The sequence below is a fragment of the Talpa europaea genome (assembly GCF_964194135.1).
Source record: "Talpa europaea genome assembly, chromosome: 13".
Classification (NCBI taxonomy): domain Eukaryota; kingdom Metazoa; phylum Chordata; class Mammalia; order Eulipotyphla; family Talpidae; genus Talpa; species Talpa europaea.
The window spans coordinates 60999419-61022159 of NC_140080.1; the positions used below are offsets into that span (position 1 = coordinate 60999419).

The 22741-nt window shown below is 45.8% G+C and overlaps 1 protein-coding gene across 1 annotated transcript in view; it reads left to right on the plus strand.

Annotated features, from left to right (window-relative positions):
* The window catches only part of CABLES1 (Cdk5 and Abl enzyme substrate 1), a gene marked incomplete at both ends in the record, with an annotated part of 97644 nt that overhangs the window by 41573 nt on the left and 33330 nt on the right, over positions 1-22741 (plus strand). Inside the window, 2 exons of the mRNA XM_084252424.1 lie at positions 4784-4876; positions 20116-20193. Of these exons, the coding sequence (XP_084108550.1) occupies positions 4784-4876; positions 20116-20193 (171 nt within the window). The remainder of the gene's footprint in view (positions 1-4783; positions 4877-20115; positions 20194-22741) is intronic.

The window sequence follows — 22741 nt, forward strand, 5'->3', positions numbered from 1 at the left end:
CAGAACTACATCTGCTTTCCTTGCGCCTTGGCCACTCGCCAGCACTTACAGATCTTGGGCTCCTCTCTCTCCGTCTGGGCGGCTACTGCTGTGGAGAGGCTCCTGCCCTACCTGGAGCTTCAATGCCCAGGTTACAGGTCTTGTCCACAGGCCATCTGGATGAAGAATGGTACACAGATTGGCCTGGGGTCTGGTGGAAAGTATTGTGCGACCTTGATTGATGAAATGCCAAAGAGAAAGTCAGGTCTGGACAGTCAGATTTCTACTTTTGATGTCTTTTTGAAAATGAATGGAATCTCTGGGGCCTTCTTCAGATGAGTGGCTTGTAGCTGCGGGACAAGTGTGGTTTGGTTACAAGTCTCCTATCAGTCACTATTAATGTTAGGAGAGGCTGTTTCCTGGAAGGAGTCTTACAAAAAGTGCATTAAGTCAAACTAGGGAACTGGCTGTGGTCCAAGGTAATCAGTGAGAGTAGAAGAGAAATAGGCACTGAGGGACTTTGGCATTTGAACAGGTAAGGTCACCCCTGCCACAAATAGCAATGAATAGAGCTGCAAAGCCACTGGGGTCTCCACAGGCTGCAAAAGCCATGGCCCTTTGAGCAATAGAGTAACTGAGTCAGGAACTAGGTAAAAAAAGTTACAGGCTAAAAATATTACTTTTTCCTCAGGGATTTCAGATGGCAGGGCCTGGAGGGGGTAGGGGGTGTCCCTGAGGAGGACAGGGTGCTGTGTTCCTGGTCACATGCTCTGTCACCCCTGCCTCCTTCTCTCAGAATCTCCCCCACACCCCAGGCTCAACCCTCCACCCCTCAGTCTTGTGAGCGCATAATCAGAGTAAAAATGGTTTATGTGCCTCGATCGGATTTTTGTCCAACACTTAACGGAATACTGTACTGAATGTCCAGCAAATCTTGTGTAAATTTGCAGAAGTCAGACTCCAAAGGAGTTTGAGCAGTTTAAGATGTTTTTATTTTCCCAAATGGGACTTCTTAAAAATTGCAAAATAGTTCTGTTATTTACTTAGGAGCTTACTCTTTCCTGAAAAATTCAATTAGCTCGGCATTTCGGCAGGGGCATTAAGTTAGGAGTCAGGGGACCTGGTTCTTGGTCTGATTCTTCTACTAACTGGTTGGGTAGCCTTGGAAATGCACTAGTTTCTCTGGGACCTCAGTTTTCTCATCTGCAAGATGGGAGGGGCAGATAAGTCTTATCCCTGAGGCCCTTTCCAGCTCCCCAATTCTGTGAAATGAATGTACCAGTAATGACACTGAAGTGTTTTTGGGAAGTGAGGGGGTGGAAGGCTATTAGCCCAACTTGCTTTAAACTCCGCACATTGAACAGATGGTTCCAAGGCATCTATTAAAAACCTTTTGCATAATTAAGTGTATCCTGTAATCAGTGCTAACAAGAAACAGCTAATCTTTCATTAAATTAGTTTTTAATTTAATTCTATCCTAACTTAATTTTGCATCATTTAAAATGTGTGTTTTTAAATGAATGTTTACACGTGAATGCAGGAGGCTTTGAAATTAATTCGTTCTTTGCTTAACCTGCCACAACCTGAGTGTTCAGGCTTCCAGTTTCCTTGGCAATTGTTGCTAACGCCACAATTCTCTTAAAGTGCTTCTGCGATTCCCTGGTGGTTTAGTTGAATGCTTAAAAACATTTGTGACAACGAACAGCTTGCCGAATGAAGGGCTAGATCCCCAGCTCTGCCATTAAGAATTGGGTGCCGATATTAAAATAAAGACCCTTTGTCAAGTTGTCCTCTGAAGTCTTTTCTCTTGTACATCATAGTTAGATTCTTATATCCACCAGAGCTCTGAGAATTGAGCTTTTACAAGAAGAGGACTAGACTGAGAGGTTTTCCACTTGATGGGTGAGAACAGGTACCCTAAAAATGAGTTAGGACATCTACTAAAAAATCCAGAAAAATCTCAGTTCATCTGCAGCATGTATGGCAGCCGTTACCGCCTGCCCAGCTTCCTAGCCCATCTAGGCCTTGGAGCCATTACTGTCACTGCCCCAACCCCGTTGTTACGCACAGCCCCAGTGGCCCTTTTGGCCACTTTCAGTTTCATTAGAAAGTTGGGAATTTCATGCTCAAATCTGGAGGACAATGATAGGGGAAAAGGCGCAGCCTCAGGCCAACCCTCCTCTGCAGTGGAGTCTGGGCCTGCTTCAGGGAGTGGGGAGGTGCCAGAGTTTTTAGAGGTGGTAGTTCTGTAAGGTGCCTGAACCCACTCACAGTCTATCTCTACCCCCCATTACCCCCAGACAGCTGGCCTGGGAAGGTCTGCTCTTTGGGAGAAGCAGAGTGAGGATGTGAGAACACTTGAGAATGCTTGGTGTTGTCCAGAAACCAATGGAAACACACCTTTACACTTTCAGAGAGTCTCCTCTCCTCCCTGGTGTTTCTAGAACCTTCTTAGTGTAAGATATAGGGGTCTGGGGTTACCTGCAGCCTTGAGCAGTTGTTCTAGAGGTACAACTGAGGCAGTTGGACGCCCTGGGTCTGTTTCCAGGGGCTGCCCCAAGACGGCAGAGTGAGGGCCTGTCCCCTCCAGCCCCAAGCCAACTAAATCTGGGTTCAGAAGCTTGGCGTGGAGGAGGAATTGTGGGTGCCATTCCTATTCTAGCCCTGTCTGAAATGTCCTCAGACAAGGCTCTGCAGGTTTTTAAAAGAATATTTTAAAGCAAGAGTTTAGGATCCTTCATAAGGGCTGCAGTTTCAGGAAGAAAGGGGGCAAATAGTAACCATCCTTTGTAGCTGATAGTTTGTTAATAATCACAACACTTGAAATTTGTTTATGAAGATTTGCCTGTCTACATGTCAAAGTGTAGTTTTGTGTTTGGATGTGTCACCTGAGTACACACCATCGCATTTAATTCTGACAGTCACACTGGCGTGGGATCTGAACTACTAATAGTGATGTGTCGGGGTCAGTGGTGAGTTTGCAGGTGGAGCCTGGGAACACGATGGTTTCTGCTGAAGCATCTGGCAGCTGGGCTGTGGCACCAGCTCAGATGCAGCAGACATGACCAGAGGGGCCTTTCCCTCCTCTCTGCCCAAGGTCTGGGGAACCCCCTTTTCCTGATTCAGGCCACCAAATGAAGACATAGCTGAGACTATGTTTCTACTCTAGCCTGTACACATTCTCTGCAGTGGGATTTTTTATTTAAGTTAAATTACCTTTTAAGGTGCTATCTCTTATGGAGAAAAATAATTTTCATTCTCCCTGGGAAAGGCTCCTGGGAGGACTGGTCCTTGCTGGAAAGGTAGGTCAGGGGACTTGGAGGACCAGCCCCTGAGGTCTGGGCTGGGGACGTCAGTCACTTTCCCTTAAGCTGTGCCCTTGGAGGGGAGTAAAGATTGGACCTGCTGTGCAGGTCTCTGATGCTGACAATTCTCCCAGCCTGTGCCCCCCTGTGCTCCCACCCTGTGCACTCAATTGTACCTCCTTGTCCGGTCATCTCTCCTACCTGGAACCTCAAAGGTCAGATCTGGCTGAGCTCGGCGATGACTCAGTGCAGACCTCAGTGTGGCTTTGGAAAGTGGGCACCGCTTCCCTGAAACTCAGCCCCTAGAGTACAAGATCTCAGGTACCCACACCCCATGGCAGGAGCCAGCTCTGGTAGCCACGGTCAGAAGGTTTAAGTAACAAAACCTGTTGGTAGCAAAATCCAAAACAGAAAAGCTCCCTTTCTTAAGAAAAAACAAATTTAAACTCTCATGGTTGTTTGGTATTTTGTGATTGCCATTCTGTAATTTGGAGATTGCCAGGTAACTAAGAAAAAGATATATACAAAAAATATGTCTAGGGGCCTCCCTGGTGACGCAAGGGATTAATACACAACCTATGAAGCTATCTGCAGCCACTGCAGCACGTATTCGATCCCTGGCCAGCCAGAGAGCAACCCACATGGCGCAGCAGACCTCTCCTGACTCCCCCGCTGCTCCCCTCAGCAGTGTACTTCAGTCAATCCGCCTGTTGTGTTCCCCACTCTGTCTCTGGTGAATCCTCTCACCCCCCTCCACACCTCTGGCCTGTACCCCAGTTCTTGTATGCATAACTAAATAAATCTTTAAAAAAATATATGTCTACACAAAATAAGACCTTTTCAATATGTGTTCTGTTCTGCCAGCTCTGTGGTGCGAGCAAATGTCATACAATCAGGGAAAAAAAAGCATTTGAAGCCAAGTCATTTTGTACAACGAATATTTATTTAAAAATTTATCTTAAAATGAAAACAATTTCTAGTCGGGTGTCTGATTATCATTCAAAGTAAAGTTGCAACTTCCAGGCACAATATAGTTGGGACAGCTGTCCAGGTTGATCAGGTCAAAGTCCTGCTATGGAAGAAAAATGATTAGAGACTCTTTAAACTTCATTTTCCAATCTCCCCCCCCCACCCCCATATCCTTTAAAGTTACAGTTTTGTGTTCCCGTTACCGGTGTTGATACAGGGGGATTCTTTTTAAGATGACAATAAAGAATGATGTCTTTGGAATCTGTGTAGATTATGTTATTGTAACTGGGGACAATAGTTTTCATTAGCTGGCTTTTCAGAGACCCATATAAATTATTATCAGTATTATCAAGGAAGTTGTCTGTCATTTGGGTTTTTTTTAAAGCTTCCTTGCTTCCAGCCGTGTCGTCCTCATTATCCTTGGGGTGACTCAACCATGTGTCTGCTCTTTCCTTCCTGTCTTTGTGTGGAGATGTCTCAGCTGTCCAACGGGCAACTGACTGTGTTTCTGGAATGATTTTATTTTTCAGATGTCGAACTCTCTCAGGTTCGCCCAGACCAAAGAACTTTAAGAAGATTCATTTTATCAAGAATATGAGGCAACATGATACCAGGAATGGAAGGTATCACACTCACAAAAACTGTCCTTCCAGCTCCCCTGTTGTGGGAGGGGGTGGGTGTGTAGGGAAGGGGAGGCAGAGGTGGACCGAACAGCCAGACCTCAGCAAAGCCAAGACCATGCTGGTGAGATGAACAGGATTCATGTAACCTTCCCAAACAGACCATTTCTACCCCATGCCTATCAGAACTGTCCAGTGACGCCTGTAGACAATAACACGCCCTCGCTGTGACCACAGGCTCGATGAGATTATTAGACTAACCACAAACTGAATTTTTAATTGTATTTAAACATATTTTCATAGAAAACTTGAACAACAAATAATTGAGGGCTCCCCCCACTCCCGCCCTGCTTTTTTGGCTGTGTGGGGTTTTGTTTTCTTCTTCCACTGGGGCTGTGTGCTCTGGTCAGTAAACAGCCCTCCAGATCTGCGCCTGAACTTGGTCTTGGCACTAGCTTTGATGACTCCCTTTAGGAGAGTAGAAAGACTTTGCCAACAGATTCTTCCTGGGCGCTGATTCAGATTCCTGGGCCTTCTGACATGTGGAGCAAGTGTTTCTCCAGACCTTCACTGGCTCTTTTGGAAAGCACTGTTAAGTGAAAATTATCTTGGTTGAAATTTATGACTGTGATATTAAAACTCTCCTGGCAACACATGGATCAGAATCCTTGTTGCCAGCTTGCTATGACTGAATGGCCCAGTCCATTCCTGGCAGCAGTCAGCTGCACTGGGGACAGAGTTGCAAAGCCTCTTGGGTGCCCAACGCTCTGCATCCCTAGGGCAGCTCCTCCCCACTGACCTGGGACATGGACAGTGGTTTCCTTGAATGTGGGAGAGTTAGACACTGTCCCAGAGTGGTGGACTGGCCAAAAAGAGTTTGGGGGTGTAACTCCTTGTGATTGATAGAAGATCCCAGCCCCCACCCCCCTCCACTGGTTTAGTTCATACCTGATAAAAATTGACAAAAATGTCTTCAGTTAGCCTCATGGAATGAAAAAAAAACCAGCCTTGCTGTAACTTGGCTCAAAATTTGTTGTACAATGGACAGCATAGCACTAACAGTTTTTAAAGATGTATTTTTCTGAGCTTATACCTATTTTCAAAATCTTCCTTGAACAGAAGACATAATTTCATATCTTTTCATTGGTTTCAGAGTAGCAAAGCCGAGCTCTCATCAGATAATTTTTATGTAGTCAGTGTCTATTCCTCTGTGCAGCACATAGTTGTCATCTGCCAGCTAGGACTCAGAATTTCTCTCTCTCACCCTTCCTCTTACTGTCACAATTATTGTGATTGATTTTACCACCATGAGATCCCTGCTTGCTAACCTCAAATCTTATTTATGTCATTTTTAGTATAATTATTCAGTAAATTACATTTGTATGTCTGTTCATTATCTCTTTAGCCATAAACTAAACATAGAAAACCTTTAATTTCTAAATAAAAAATGACAAAGCCAAATGAGTGGGATTCCCCACCTCTTGATGCTCTGGAGGACACAAAGCCAGATAACTAGCCTGGTAGTGAGAGGATGTAGCTAAGGAAGGATTTGGTTGAGTGGGATCACCACCTTACGTGACCAAATCTCCTTCCCCATCAGGTCCTTGACCCAGGAAGAACACAGAGAGGCCAGAGAGCGTGCAGTTGCTGATGGTTTTGCAGGGCAGTTTTCAGAGGGAACCACAAGAAACTCTTTGCTTATCTGAAGAGCTGAGAGCTGGGACTTAGGGCAGGAATGCCTCAGTCAGTTTGTTGTGGGAACTGCCTTCCACAAGCCAGTTGTATCTGTCCAGGTGAGAACTGCTTTTCCTGTGCCAGAGAAAGATGAAAGGGCTGAGGCTGCTTTCCCTCCCCACCCTGGTTTATTATCAAGGATGGATTGTTCTCAGATGAAAGAAGCCGGGAAGCTGCCAGGAAGGAAAAAAACGACGATTTCTGAGGTGACAGAAGGAAATGGAGGTCAAGAGCTAATGAATTGGAGGATGTGAGCGAGCCTTTGAGAAAGGAAAGAGAGTTGTCCCCCACTCCCTGCTGAGCACCAGGAGTGTCGTGTCCTGTGAGAGGGTGGCAGGGCCAGCAGTGGTGGGGAGAAGGGATCCTGGTAATGCTCCCAGGAGGGAAGACTGGGCTCTCTGTGTCCCCTCAGCAAGAACTGGAATTGTTCAACTCTGATTTGCCTCTCTGCGTTCGGGAGAATTGAGGCTTAGGGAGAAGCTGAAGGTGTTCATGAATGTGCTTGATGGTCAGGACTGAAAACAGAATGGCCTGAGGTGAAAAACCTGGGGAAGAGAGATAGAAGAAGAGCAGGCATAGCCAGGCCCCAGTGGATGTCCTCCCTGCTCCAGCCCCAATTTCTGTGCACTCACACCCTTGCCCAGACCCAGTCCCCCTAGCACAGACCTCTCAGACTGCAGGCTAGACCCAGGCCTGCCTGTTGTTCTGGAGCAGAAGACCTTAGAGTGAGGGCTCCTGTGTTGTCAAGCCTCCTGATCCTGAGCACCAGGCAAAGGCATGGAGAAGGGCTTGGGACTCCAGTCTCAGCAATGACAAAATGGCTACTGTCGTTGGTCGTGCAGCGCCACTGACAAAACAGAGGGGAGTGTCTTTCAGGGGCGTCAGTCACTGACCTGACTATGAATGTTGAGCACAATTAGAGATAAAAAGGGGGGAAATATTAAAACTGAGAACCAATACAATAAAAGATGGTATTTGTTTGACTGACAAAAAAACAGAACAAACCCCCACTGTGCCTTCTGATCGGTAATATCAGGATCACTGCTCAGAAATTAACCTTGGGGATTTGGCAGGTTCTGTGTTTACTTACTTCATGCTTGACATCAGATGGAGCCCAACAGACAGGGGAAGCAGGAGTGAACACCTCCCAGAGCAGGTGTGGTTCCGGTGGAGACGCAGCCCACTTCAAGTACAAACCACACTTTCTGTCAGGAATCAGTGACTTCTGTGAGGCTAGCCCCAGAAACCTCAGGAGGCTTGTGTGTAGATGAAGTGCAGACAGTGAGGCTGGGGTGTTTCGGAGCCCTGCTGCAACCCTCAGAGCTGGAGCCAGGAAGCATGGAGCTGGGCACAGCGCAGACCCAGCAGTGGAGGCTTAAAGTCTGCCCTTAGAGCCAGACGGGCGGCTGAGTTCCTCCTGGTCCTGCTGAGTGTTTCCTCACAGGTAGCAGAGGCAGTGAGGGGAGCCCTGTGATCCATTTCTACTTCTGTATTAACACAAACACAGGCAGCTGATGGGGACGCCATGTTGGACTTGATAGCTAGAAAAGAAGGCAATGCTGGTGGACTTTAGGAAGATGAAACATGTGAAGTTCAGACTCAGAAGTGGATTCTTATGGCTGCAACCATATTGCCCAAAGGGATTATAAATTGCCCAAGGACTATCATAAGGTGATAATGGGTAACACTTACTGAGTGCTTACTGTGTGTTTTATTGCAGCAATTCAGCTCAGTGGGTCTTTGTTGAGTAAATTAGTGAAGAGAACTTTTAAATAAGTTTCAGTCTTTATAACTATGTCCCGAAGAATGGAAAGAACTTGAAAAAACAAATAATTTTTGAGGAAAAAAAAAAAAAAACCTGTTGAGAAAGGCATTGCTATTGTTATGTTAAGTGGAATAATTCCTCCCAAAGATGTCCATGTTGTATCCTCAGGATCTTTGAATGTGTTTGGTTACATGGCACAGGAGATGCAAATTTGCGGATAGAGTTTGGGGTGGCTAAAAAGCTGCCCTCAAAATAGGATTATCCTGGATTATCTGGATGGGACTGAAAGTGTCTTCAGAAGTGGAAGAGGGAGGCAGAAGAGTCAGTGTCAGGTGTTATGATGTGAGAAAGACTCAACTGTCCATTGCAGACCTTGAGATGGAGAAAGGGGCCACAAGCCAAGGAATGTGGCAGCCCCTGGAAACTGAAAAGGCAGGAAAACTGTTCTCCCTTAACACCTCCAGTTGGTTACCAGCCCTGCTAGCACCTTGCTTTTAGTTCCATGAGATCCATTTCAGATTTTGGATCTCCAGAATTATAAGATAATTCATGTTATTTTAAGCCACTAATGTTGTGGTACTTTGTTACCACAACCAAAGGAAACCTCATCCTAGCTTAAAAAGGAGGAAACTGGAGCACACAGCTGCAAAGGGGGGTGGAATCCAGATGCAAGCTTCAGATTCTAAAGCTCATTCTCATGATCGAAAGGAGGGTGGCTGATAAGAATCCTCACACTAAATGACAGCATGTCATGGTGAGTTCTGGGAAAACTGTTGAATTCTCATGTCATTTTATTAGTCATTAGCTAAAGGCTAATGACTAATAAAAGAGTGGCTTGAGCAAACTTATAGAATGATGTACATCAGAGAAAAATCTAGAGTGAATGAAAGATTGATAAAAAGAAAAGATATTTGGCACCCTTGTACACTGCTGGCAGGAAATAAAATGTGCAGTCACTATGGAAAAATAGTTTAGTAGTTTCTCAAAAATTAAACATAAAATTACTATATGGCAATTCCACTGCCTAAAAGAATTGAAAAGAGGAATTCAGATATTTGTACACCAATGTACATAGTAGCCTCATTCACAGTAGGCAAAAGGTAGAAACAACCAGAGTATCCATCAATGTATGAATGGATTCTTTTAACAAAATGCAGTGTAGACACGCAAAGGGATATTATGCAGACATAAAGAGGGAGTGAAGTATGATGTGTGTTGCAATATGTATGACCCTTGAAAACTGACTGAAATAAGCCAGGCACAAAGGTAAGATATTGCATGACTCCTTTTATAGAAAATCTAGAATAGGTAGATCCATACAGACAGAAAATACATTAGAGGTCACCAGAGGCCTGGGGAAGAGGGAATTGTTGCATAATGGGGGCGGGTTTTCACTTGGGGCAATGTAAGTTTTGAAAATAGTGGCGGTGTTTGCACGCCATCACGTATGTACTTAATGGCACTGAATTGTCCTAAATATGGTTGCTCGGCATATTTGATGTTACATGTATTTTGCTGCAATAAAATAAAATGCCAGTGATGGCTTTTAAAACCATATTCGGAAAAGGGAGGGAAATGATGGTGAAATCCTTGGGGCTGATGGTATAGGGACAGAACTGATGTCAGCTGCTGAGCTAGTTTTAGCTTCAATACGTAGAACTGAAATGCAGACACTAAATAAAGCACTGAGCTGGGCACAGCGTAGGCTCTCGGAAGCGTTTGTGGAATAAATGAATGGAGAGGCCTTTTAAATGAGTTTCAGTTCTCAGGACAAGATCACAGGGAATGGAAAGAATTTAGAAATACAAATCATCTTTAAAACGGCAAGTGAAAAGACAGGCCAATATTGTCTTAAGAAAGTCAAAAAGAGACTGAGGTGGTAGTGGAGGGTAAGTTCTAATAATCATAGAGCAGCAAGCCTGGAGCTGACTGTGGGCAGAGTTTGGGATGGGTTGTTAAATGAATGGTTGGTGTGCTTCAGAAAAGAGTGGAGGTTGCTAGCAGTCAGTGTAACTCCACTGAGAAAAAGTCCTATGACGTTAACTTCATCTCATTGGTAGAATTACTAGCTCAGTCAATCAGGCACTGCCTTCGACATGACATTTCTTGATTTCGGCAAATGTTAGGCTGTTACTCAGTTCAGCACATCCCAGTGAATCGAATGGTGACAAGTTGGTTGGATGCAGCAGGAGACACTGCAGGCAGCTGAAATTTGTTAGCTGCCCATTGTTAGCTTGCAGGGGAGTTTAGAAAGAATAACGCGAGGTTTCCCTTTGAGCATTATCTCCTCTGTGGAATGAAGGCCAGCAGCCTCCTCTCTGGCCATGTGGAAGATCAGAGCAGGAAGAGAAGGAGGATGTGTTACAGATGAGAACCAGGACTTGGTTACTTCAACACTGGGAACCCAAATTACCAAGATTAAACTTAACAGGGATAAATGCGAGGTCGGTCAACAATAATTAAAGTGCAGGCCACACTATAGGGAAGTGCATTCAGGGTGGACAGAACAACAACTGTAGAGTTGCTGAGGCTGGAATATACAGTACATAACTGAGGAACTGTAGGAAAGCCCCATAGTTGGAGTAGAGAGAAGAGAGGAGGAAGAAATGAGCCCTGAAAAGTTCAGGGAGAGTCAATGGTGAAGACATCTGCTTTTGTTATAGTGATATGGGAGCCATGAGGGTGCTGAGCAGAGGGCTGACACGATCTAGCTTGGAGCAGGAGCTCTGCAGGTGTTTTGGTAACCTTGTTCTTATAGAAGATTAGAGGGTGTGGTGTGCTGTCTTCTGAAAGTGAATTTATTTTGATATGAAGTTCAAAAATGACCCATAGTCATTTTTAAAACTCACAAGTGTTGGAGCAAACTTTCTGTCACAAAAGAGAGGTGCCCAATGGCCCCATGCCCCAACATCTGGAAGGTCCTTGATCAGGGTGACTGGCAAGTGGGAGCTGCCTCTTAGTAGAAGAGCCGGTCCCTGTAGCTCTCATGGTTACTTCACCTGGGTCATCAGAATGGCAGATGAAAATTCGGACCCTGAAGACTGAAGGCCAGCCAGTGGCCTCTCAAGACGTGTGTGCCTGGTGACACTCACGGTCCCATTGAGAAAGTGCCTCTCCCGTTGAGCCTTCTAACTCTTAAGACTCAAAAACATTTGTCTCAGTGATAAAAGACAAGCGCCCTCCTTTCAAATGGGAGCTGCTCTCCCTCAGACATGCAGCTTGTGGGCATTCTCTGGCATCCTTTTGAAGTCATCTGGTTTCCCAACATCTGCGTTACACCAAGTGATGGCCGCCATGTGCACTAGAAGTCCTTACCGCCTGGGTCTGCTTTGAGAATCATTTCATTCTGCGCAAGCAGAGAAATGTTCTTTGCTGTGAGTGCCTGGACTAGCTTGTCCCTCAGGAGGAATTTTCAAAGAGATTTAAAAGGATTTGAGATGGGAATAGATAAAAAACAGTAAGCTAGAGTGCTGGCTCTTTGAAGTGTGAACTCAGTAGGAAAACAAAACAAAAATATATAAAAGATTTTAGCACCTTTTATCTACTTTTTAAAATAAGTTGGCAAATGTGCAGTAACTGAATTCATGTTGTGGACTTTCCTTTTAATACTGAAAGCTTTAGAGGGAATGGGGGGATGGGTAGCAACTAAATTAAGACCTTGTTTGTGATCTCATCAGCTCCAAGCTGTGAACCTAGTTTAGTTAGTTGGAGAAAGTGGCATGTTTCAAAAAATAAACACAGCTAGTTACCACCTCTGGATTGGCCTTCTTAAAAGAAGAAAACTGTCATTGCCTTTTCTGAGGCTCCCTACATCTGCTCCCCCTGAGCAGGCACTTCCCCTCTTAGAATTTTCGTTCCTCACTAAAAGACTAGAAACACCATCACCTTCCAGCAGCAGGAGGCTGGCAGGGAAGCTTCGGCATTAGTAACAGCGTCAGTGTCTACAGCCAATTGTCAGTGACACCTCAGTCTTGAGGGACAGTGAGTGGGAAGACTGGACTGAGACTTCTAGAATGCCAAGACCTCACTAAGACTTCTTCTCATGTCATCCAGAGCTGCTCTCTAATATAACTGATCCACGTCCTTTGCTTCCCTCTGGTACTGAGAATGGGAAGAGAGGAGCTGGCTAGTAGACCCCCCCTCCCCCACTGGGAGCTCTGGCTACTTATGCCTTGGAGCTGGGGGGCGAGCAAGGAGGGGTGGTCAGCACTGCATACTAGGTTTTATGAAGGTGTTATTCTTTGTACCTCTTTTAAAAAGCATGGAGGTTGTGCTGGCTTCCTCTGTGACTCTGCACGCAACTTTTCAGAGAAATGATTTGCAGTCATAAGCAACTGCTCAGTGCTTTGTGCATGTGGGGGTGTACACTGCTGGAAAGCTGTGGCCTACAAGTATGTATCACTGCTTTTCAACCAGCTTGATTTATAGAGTATAAAAATGAGGAAAGAATTAGGGGTTAGGTTTGGACAGAACCTTCACTTGGTGATTCTGTTTCAATTCTCTCCTTAGCCAGCAACCTGGGAGCCTGGGGGAAGACCAGTCCTTGGTCTCAGTGGTATGCAGTGATCCCAGGAGAAAGTCATAGTTACAGAGGGTAGCAGTGCAGGGCTGGGGGTCACGTGTGGCCTGACATGTAAGAGCAGGTAGGAGAGGACACAAGGGCTCAAGAGGGGACTTCCTAGTTTCTGTGACACTGCACTTGACTTGTCTCCTTCTTAACTCCCCGAATTGTGCCCCTCAAAATCCAGATGTCGACGTCCTAACCCTTAGGACATTAGTATGTGACCCATCCTTTCCTGGAAATAGAGTCATTGTAGATGAAACTGGTTAAGGTGAGGTCGTATTGAATTAAGGAGGACCCTAGATCTAATACAACTAGCACCATAAGAGGTACAAATTTGGAGACAGACTTGCGCATAGGGAGCCTGTTGAGTGAAAGGTGGCGTTCTGTTGCCCCAAACCAAGGAGCTGCCAGAAGCTAAAAGAGAGGCCCAGATCCTGAGCCGGAGCCTTCATCAGAGGGAGCAGGGCTCTGTCAACACCTTGAGCTTGAACTGCTGGCCTCCACAACTGGAGACAGTCCATTTCTTTCTGTCACTTTTCAACATACAATGCTCTGTTATGGCAACCCCCAGCAGACTCTTACACCCCCTTCTCACCTCTTTATGCCCTTCGCTGCAGGTCCTCTCTCCCAGCCCTTCCTCTTCTCTTTCCAGCCCCTGTCACTGGGGAAGCTCATCGATCCCACTGCTTCAGTCACCAGCCCCATCTTAACTACTCCCAGCCTCCCAAGGGCCAGGACAGATCTCTCACGGGCTCAGGAGACCTTCTGGAGCTGACCTGCACCTCCCATGCCATCTGTTTCTACCAGCCCTTCTCTCCCATGCCGCCTTCAGTTGTGCTGAGTTGTTTACAGTAACTAGGTGGCTAAGGGGAGAGGTTAGTTAATGTTGGAAGAAATGTCCACAAAAATTACATATAGGGGCCTCCCTAGTGCCACAGGGGTTAAAGACAGCTCTGTCGGGCTATTGCCAGCCACAGCAGCATGAGTTCGATCCCCAGCCGGCCAGGGAGCAACCCACATGGCGCAGCAGACCTCTCCTGTCTCGCCCGCTCCGCTGCTCCCCTCAGCAGTTGTTTCTTTAGATCTGCCTGTTCTGCTCCCCACGCTGGTGAATCCTCTCACCCCCTGAACCTCTGGCTTATACCCCAGTTCTTGTATGCATAAATAATTAAGTCTTAAAAAAAAAAAAAGAAAATTACATGTAGTGTAAACATTGTGCTTTTAAGGCATGTTGGTGATCATTCACTCAGTAGTTTTTTGTTTTGATGCCAGGCCTTTCTTTGCCTACAGACCTACTGATTGGAGCCTGTCTCTGGCATCAGTCTATCATCATTCCCACCCATTGCTGTTGTGTGCAGACTGGACTTCTTTAAAGGATTCAAGAATTCAAGTGCAAAGTTCTTTGGGAGTTTTGCAATATTTCCCTATGATTTATAGTTGTCTTGCTCGACTATTCAACTGCATTTTTTTTTAGTGACTTGCCTTGTTTGAATTCTTTTTTTTAAACACTCAGTGTTGTTTATTTTTTAATAGATGTACCACTTCCCTCAATTTTTATTCATATTTTATCGTGTAGTCTTGAATGAACAAGGACAAGTAACTGTCAAACAGGTTGGGGACATCCATGCAAGCCAGTCTCAAGAAGTGTACAACTCAGTGTTGGTACAATCAGTCTGAGCTTTAAATTTGCCATGGGTGTTGATGAGAGTGATTTGCAGAGGGGAGTGGAGACCCTGATGGGTCAGGCAAGTGGAGGTGAGCAAAGGCACTTACATCTTTTACTCTTTCTCCTTCCAGCTTTGGCTCACTCCAGTTTCTCCATACCCAAGCATGACTTCTCCTTCTATCCTGAACACCACTTGTCTCTCAGCTCTCGGTTTACCAGTCATTTCCTTTTGGAAGCCCACCTTGCATTTCTCAGGCTAGGTCACTGTTCCTTCAGTGTGCTTTATAGCGCCCTCTACTGCCCTATCGGGGAATTCACATCCCTGTGTGAACCTCTCCCACCCAACCATAAGCTTTGTAAAGATGGATCCCTTCCTTGTCTGTGTCCTTCAAAAACTCCCCACACCCCCACAATGTCTGGTAGAGAGTTAGTGCTCAGAAATATTTGTGGAATAGAAGAGGGGAGGAAGATCATGTCGCTTGCTTCTCAGAAATCTTCCACTACTCCCTACCCACTCCAGTGCATACAAGTGTGACTTCACACATCCCTGTATTGGGCCGGGTTTCCCTGAATGCTGGACTCCACATTCCCTGTCCTTACCTGTTGGAATCCCACTCCTCTAGGGCTCCACCCAGCTCTCAAGCACCTGCCCCACCTTGGGCTCAGGCTTCTGGCTCTATCTTCTGCAGCTCTCTGAACTAGAACATCATCTCTTCACCCGCTGATGCAGCTTAAGAACACAGAGGACCTCCCTCCCAGATTCCAGCTGAGTAGCACTGAAAGAAAGTGACTGAATGCAGCTGTATTCACTTTCTAGGGCTGCCCTACAAAGGACCACAACCTGGGTCCCTTACAGCAACCAAAATGCACCCTCTCTCAGTTGTATGGCCAGAAGTTAGAAATCCAAGTACCGACTGGGCTATATACCCACTAAGGACTTTAGGGAAGGATTATTCTTTGCCTCTCCTACCTCCTGGTGGTGGTCAGTGGTCCTTGGTGTCATGGTGTCTTCCCTCTGTGTGCGTCTGGGCATGTCCAGATAGCTTCATTAAATCCAGTTGTTGGAGCTGAGGCCACCCCAATTCAGTATGACCTCATCCTTACTTGATTACATCTACAAAGTCTGTATTTCCAAGTAAGGCCACACACATGCACAGGTACAGGGGATAGAAATACAACATGTTTTAGGGGGAGCAAAATTTAACCGACACCACCAGCATTGTTAAGCATTTTCTGTCTTGCTTTCTGAGCATGCAGGGAGTGAAGTACAGCATGGAAATGTGTTTCACGTGTGTTCCAGTATCTCATTTGGGTCCTCGACACTCCCAGGTTCTGGACACCCCTGAGTTGTGTTCATGCACCCTTATATTCACCCACCACTGTGATTTTCTTTTCTCTAAATGTTGAAGTTGGTTGCTTGTTTTTATGTCCTCAAGAGAATATTTCTGTTACAATGAAATATTCCATCTAGAAGAGATAGAACCGTATCACATCCAATAGGGACTCACCAGGGTTCTGGAACTCTAACAAGCGGCCAAATATTGGCATAAGGGAAAGCTTAAGAACCTTGGATGGCATTAGATATTGCCTGATCAGACACTGTTGGCAATGGGCTGAGCAGTTGAAAGCAGATGAAATGAAGGTGATCTTGGTGCTCTGTCCATATCTCCTGGCCATTCTGAACTCTAGGATCTTACATGCAAACAAGTACAAAAATGAAATAGATGAAGAAGGTTAGGGTTCCAATGCAGAGCACTCTTGATGCTTCCTGGAAAGGTTTGGAAGACATTGTGTATCCAAAGGGACCCTATCCATGTGAGCAGCAGCCCTGGGGAGCTTTTTCCTTTGCTAATTTTTTTTTCCCCCTCTCTGGCAGATGTTAGTATGGAAATGTGATCTTTAATTCCTTAAAACCCATCTCCCTGGAGTTAATTCCTCTTTTGAAATCATAATATTTTCTGTAATGCTTTCTGCTCATCTTAACTCCAAGTGAAATGTTTTATATTCATATGGGGGAAAATTATGTGGGCTTTTGGCATGCTATTTGGGTATAAAAGACGACATCAACAGTGTTTAGAAGCAAAAACACGAAGAAAGTCAATTTCTGAAACCCATTGGAAATGGAATTTGGTGATCTTACATTTTCCCCTAGCATGATTTAATTCCTTCACAAATATTGGAGCATTTGAAGGAGGCAAATGGATCTCATTTTCCTCTTGGGCATCTCTAATGATGGACCTTGCCCTGTGTTTATAAAGAGCAAGGCTGCAATTGCACATGAACCCTCCCAGTTCTGGACACAGGGATTGGTCTTTATAATCTCATTGCTCAAAGTTGCTGGTGTAGGAAGCAGAGAATTCTACAGCTCACCACTTGTTGATATTTGCCTGGTCTGGCTAAGGCCTGAAGTCCCTCCCAGATTCCAGGGCTACTTCAGGAAACACGTAGGATGTGGTATTGAAAGTTCTGTTGGCGAGCTCCAGGATCCCAGGGCTTGTACAGCTGCAAACCTGTTGCAGCACTGCTGCGCAGGTCTTTGCTTTGGAGTCCTAGTCTTGTCCCTGCAGAAAGTAGAAGTCTACAGGATGGTTAGGCCCAAGAATGGAAGGAAAGTGCTCCTTTCTCCCCCCATCTGCTTAAAAATAGCCAACCAGAGAAAGACCATTCCAGCTGAAATTAATGGGAGTCATGCATGTTTGTAGTTGCTTAAATTGACTTCTGCATTAGAATAGCATACTTTTCTGAAGAGACCCATGCTGTCAGCTTCTCCCTCAATGAAGACCACGTGGTCTGAGCACTCATTTAATAGAACAATGCAGTCCATTCACTAATAGGTATACATTATAGTTGAAATTTGGGAAAGTGTATTTTTACTTCACATGCATTCATAGTCTTATTTTCTTGTCCTATTAAAAATGTTCAAATCTGACTTGTGGGAAGGGAGAACTCATTAGTACTGAGTAATAAAGAAAACGCAGTTACACTAAGCCAGTTTAGTTTGTTCAACACATTCCACCCTCTGAGGCAGAATGCACAGGTGTCCAATGACATGAGTAGTTCCAGTCTTTTCTCTTGGTGGTAAGGGATGTGTGAGGAAGCTCTGTCCTTCCAGGCTGAGCACAGCAGGAGGATCAGCTGCCTGGAGGTCCAGCAGCCTCACTGTCATGGCTATTGTGCTTGGTCACCCTCTGGCCCCTCATGCTGTAATTGCAGGCCAGGCTTGAAAGCCACCCTAGAAAACATTTGTGAAGGCAGACTTGGTGTCCCAGAAGTCCATAGGGACTGATTCAAACCCACAAGCAGACTTTTCTAGTAAATCTAATGTTACAGGGCAGGGAGAGGTGCACCCCAGACCCCCCAAACCTGCCTTTTCTAAATGGGTTCTGCCATCTGCCACATCAACACCAAAACATATGAGACTTTAATGGGAAGGAACTTTAATACAATTAGGAAACAATACAGGAAAGGCAAAGAATCTAGTTTCTAAATCAAGCACCCAAAGTTACCCGTCTCCTCGTGGGTAAAACTCCATCCAAATGGGATTGGCCCAGAGCAAGGCCCCAAAGCCTGCCACAAGTCTAAAGCATCTTCGAGTGGGGACCCACAGAAAAGGGCCAGAAACAACCAGACAAGCCCGGAAGGAAAAGAGCAAAATCAAAATCAAGATAAAAGCTGCCATTGTCACCTCCCCTCGGGTCTCTCACCCACATCTGTGTCACCCAGTCCACGACCAAAGACAAGCGCAATTTCTTCACATGTCCCTTGGCCCCATGTGCCTCCTCCAGGTCTCCTTCTGGATCTCCATCCTGCTTCCTTCCTTCCTCAGTCTCCTCTACAGCTTCTTCTCTAACCTACTCAGCTCCACCCTCCAGTTGAGTGGGGCAGGGAACCTGGAACCTCCCCCTTTCCTGGGGACCACCCGGTTACACTAAAAGAACAGCAGAGCATCCAGGCACATGGTGGTAAAGAACACAGGTCCAAGTCCTGGTCGGCCACACCTGCTAGTGCCTCACCTTTGGTACCTCACTCCCCGGTGCCTCATCAGTTAAAGCACTTGGAATCTGACAGTGCTGGCAGCCACTGCCAGAGTGAATCACCGTGGCCTAAGCAGACAGCTGCGGTCCCACCCCACCAGTGCCAGGGTTTGGATGCTGCTCTGAAGCTGGCTTTGCCCACATTGCACTCATGGAGGTATGGCTGCGTGCTAATCCCTGGCACTCAAGCTCCAGAAGAGATGGGTGGCAAGTGGTTAGCAGCACTCTGTGATCAGTGCACCCTTGGAAGTGGAATAAGGAAGCAGAAGCAGCACCAACAAGTAAAGGGGGAGGAAATGCTCACAGGGAGGTGACTTTTGAGCAAGGTTTTGAAGATAAATAGGAGCTCACCAAGTATGCAGTAGGGCACAGTAAGCAAAGGACAAAGGAACGAAACAGGTTTATTTTTTTTCCAAATTGGGGGGGAGGGGCAGGGAACTGCAAGTTCTTTAGCACAGATGAATGATAAAGCACAGGATGTGGGAAATACGGTGCGTGTTGAGACTGGAGAGGCAGAGAGAGCCAGAAGACAGGACTTGGTTTGCTGTGCCAAGGAACCTGACTTTTTCCCTGGGTGTGTAGCCAATTTCATAGCATAGTCTTCAAACGAGGTCAAAATTCCCAAGCCTTGGTGCAGCTAATAGAACTGTTTTTCCCTGATTTTATATTTATGATCATTGAAGGAAAAAGATTACAAAAGTCAGTAAACTCCATTTCTGATGTGAATTGCCTTTATGCTGAAGAATATTGATTTTTTAATCTCCACTCATTTCTCCATTTTTTTCATCAGCAATTTTCTTTGGCAAAGTTATTCTCAGATGCCTGGATAAGTACTTTTGAGAGTTGTTGTTGTTGTTTTTTTTTTTTTTTTAAATGTTTTTTAAAGTGGCCTTTGATTGCATAAGAGCATCATGTAGAACTGTTTCCAGTGGTATCTTTATAGCAGGAATGGAAGCTAAGACTGATTATGTAATTGTTCCCTTAATTTATTCTCAGAACCTAACATGCTGCCAGCATATAAAAAATCTAATGATCATGAAGGCATCTGAGTGTCTTGCCTGCTCAGAGTTTCTGGCACCACTGCTCTTGCATTGTTCACCGTAGAGTAGAAATCAATGGTCTAAATGTGGCATGACTGCTCGCTCAGCCCTGAGCACCCCACATTCCTAGCTGTGCCTGCTCCATTTTGCATGTGCAACCCACAGCCAGCAGCCCTCACCCGAGAAAGGGTTCATATATGCTCAGTAGAGGCTCTCGCATGTTAACATTTGGATAAGGAGGCAGTGTGCTTCTGCTGCACTGAGGTTGCATTTTGCAAGGAGAGCAGAATACCATCTGTCAGAGGAGGTGGCGGGAGCGTGCAAATACTGCTGTGAATTCCATGAATGCTAAGTTGCTATAGAATTTTTTTTTTTAATTTAAGAGTCTTTGCATTTAGTTTGTTTGTTTGTTGTTTGTTCTTTTTTTTTTATTTTTTAGAATAGTCCTTATCAGTGGCAGAAGATCCTTCTGTAGTATATTTTCAGTGCTGCCATATCGCGACAGTGCCCAGGTTGGGTATGTATATGCATGCTTGCTTTGTAGTTCTCTGGGTGAAAAGTTCTGACACCATGTGCTTAATGTGGCTACCCTATCCACTTTAAAGAACTTTCCTTGCTTTGATACTACAAATTCTGTTTTTGTAAATTTGAAAGAAAAAGTATGTTTCATTTCCTTTTCAGCCAGAAAGCTTCCATGTTACTGTGTGTGTATGTTTGTGTGCTCATATTCTCTGCTTTTTCTAAATGCGCATTTTGTCACCTCTTCCAATAATATACAACAAAAGCAATGCAACGGCACCCCATTCTGCAGGGCCTGTCGGCTTTGAAAAAGGTAGGTCAGGAAAGGAGACAGACAATCCATGTGGCCATCCTGCCTCCCTGCATCATGGGCTTAGGGCTGGAAACTGACCAGCAAACTGAATGAAGCAAATATCAAAGCCAAGTGGCAGCAGAACAGACCTGTGTGATTCACCGCAGGCCAGAGGAATGCTCAACCTCTCTAAATCAACAGGCCCCTCCTTTTGCTCTGAAAAAAAGTAGGTAAGTGAGGCTCTGCCCTTGCAAAGCCTCCCTCATTCCTCAAACACTGTGCTCCATTTCTGCTCTGAGTCTTCATTCCCTTGTCCCTCACCTATTGACTGCGTCTGGTGTCTGGCATCAGGGAGCTGCTGGTACTTAGGGCAGATAGCTGACGGCATAGGAGCAATTGTGGGACCAATGCCAGGAGCACTGTGGGCTATTGACTCTGGCCTCCGCAAACTAGATGCTGGCATTGCCGCTGGTACTTGTCACAACTGTACACCACCCACACATGACCACGCCCCGCAGGTGGGTGTGTGGCCCCTGGTGCTGACTTGCTTTTTATCATCTTCCATGAGCTCTTTCCCAGTCACTCCCACTAACCACCACCTTCCCTTAGCCCCTGTAGACCTGCCAGACTTCGGGCCTCTTCGGTTCACCCTGGTCCTTGTTTTCACTTTATACTGTAAACTTGCACGGGACAGAATGTAGTTCATCTTTATTCATGAAATCCTGATTCATTTATTAAATGTATGCCATGCAAAGCAGTCATGATTTTACTGTTTACTGAGCACTCACTTTGTGTTTTTCATTCTCCACATCCTTATGACAAACTTGCAAAGTTGTAATTGTGACAGCAAGTCCTGCCCCTCAGAAGTTCTCCAGGATTGTGTATGTAGGGCCAGTGGGTGCCCCCAAGAAATGTCAAGGAGAGGCGTTCTGGGTCTGGTTGCATGTGTGAGCAGGCACAGTCTCTGGGGCTTTTATCAACTCACAGCTACGTGTGACCCAGAGGCCAGATCATTCATCTTATTACACGTAATGGCCCCAGAGTTTAGAATATATTCATGTGAGCAGCCTGTGAGCATACCTGCAGGGACCTGGATCATCAGAAATGCGTCCTCCCGCAGCCAGGATTGGCCTGGGCACTGTGATGCCGCCTCATTTTTCTGGATTTCCCTTGAAGACCGTTCTGCTTGATATATTCTTCCCTGGGCTGTGTTGCATTCATTCCTTTATTGAGTGTTCACTATGTGACTAGGTACTGGGGTAAAGGTAGTGAGAGATGGACCTGGTCCCTGCCCTCCTGGAACTCAGAGCCAAGAGGGGAGACACATCAAATTTCCCATGATTAATTCCCACTTCTAGTAAAGGCTAAAGATACTCAGCTAGGTGACTGCCAAGACAGTCTGATTTTGCCATGCTTTCATTTTTGAAGTAAGTTTTCATGTTAGTTTCGTTTTTGAAGGGTGATTGAAATTCTTTTGGCCAGAATGGGAACTTGAACCCAAGTCTGTCCAACCCAAGGATTTTCCATGACCCACCCTGACCCACAGGCAAGACAAGTTCATGTGCAGGGAAACCCTCTGTCTGTGAAATAGAGCTATTCTGCTTAACTGCCTCCAGAGGTTACCTGAGGTTATCCCACAGGGTGTCTGGATACCTGATCCCACACGGCACCTGGAGCGCAGAGAGGTAGGTGGGGCCAGCTTGTCAAGGATCCTGGACTTCTTACAACAAATGAAATGCGGGCGTCAACTTGGAGAAGCTGCGAGACTCACAGTTTTCTGCTTGGGCAGCTCACCTGCAAGCCTCTGACGTTCCTCTGCTGGTTGGGGATAGCAAGTTACAGCCATGCGTCTCTTAGTAATGTTTGGGTCTGCAGGCAATGGTGATCCCAAAGCTGTTCCATAAAGTTTTAGGTGTGTGGTTGGACATACGTCATGTAAGTACACTCTATGACATTGACACAACCATAGCATCACCTATCAATGCATTTCTTTTTTCTTTTTTCTTTTTTTTAAAGATTTGTTTAGTTATTTATACAAGCACTGGGTACAGTCAGAAGCACAGGTGAGCAAGAGAATTCACCAGAGCCAGAGCGGGGAACAGAACAGGCAGACCGACGAAATACACTGCTGAGGGGAGCAGCAGGCGCGGCAGGAGAGGTCTGTCGCACCATGTGGGACCCTCGCCAGAGGCCAGGGATCGAACCAGCGCTGCAGAGGCTGCGGGCCCAGCGCTCAACTGCTGTGCCACCATGG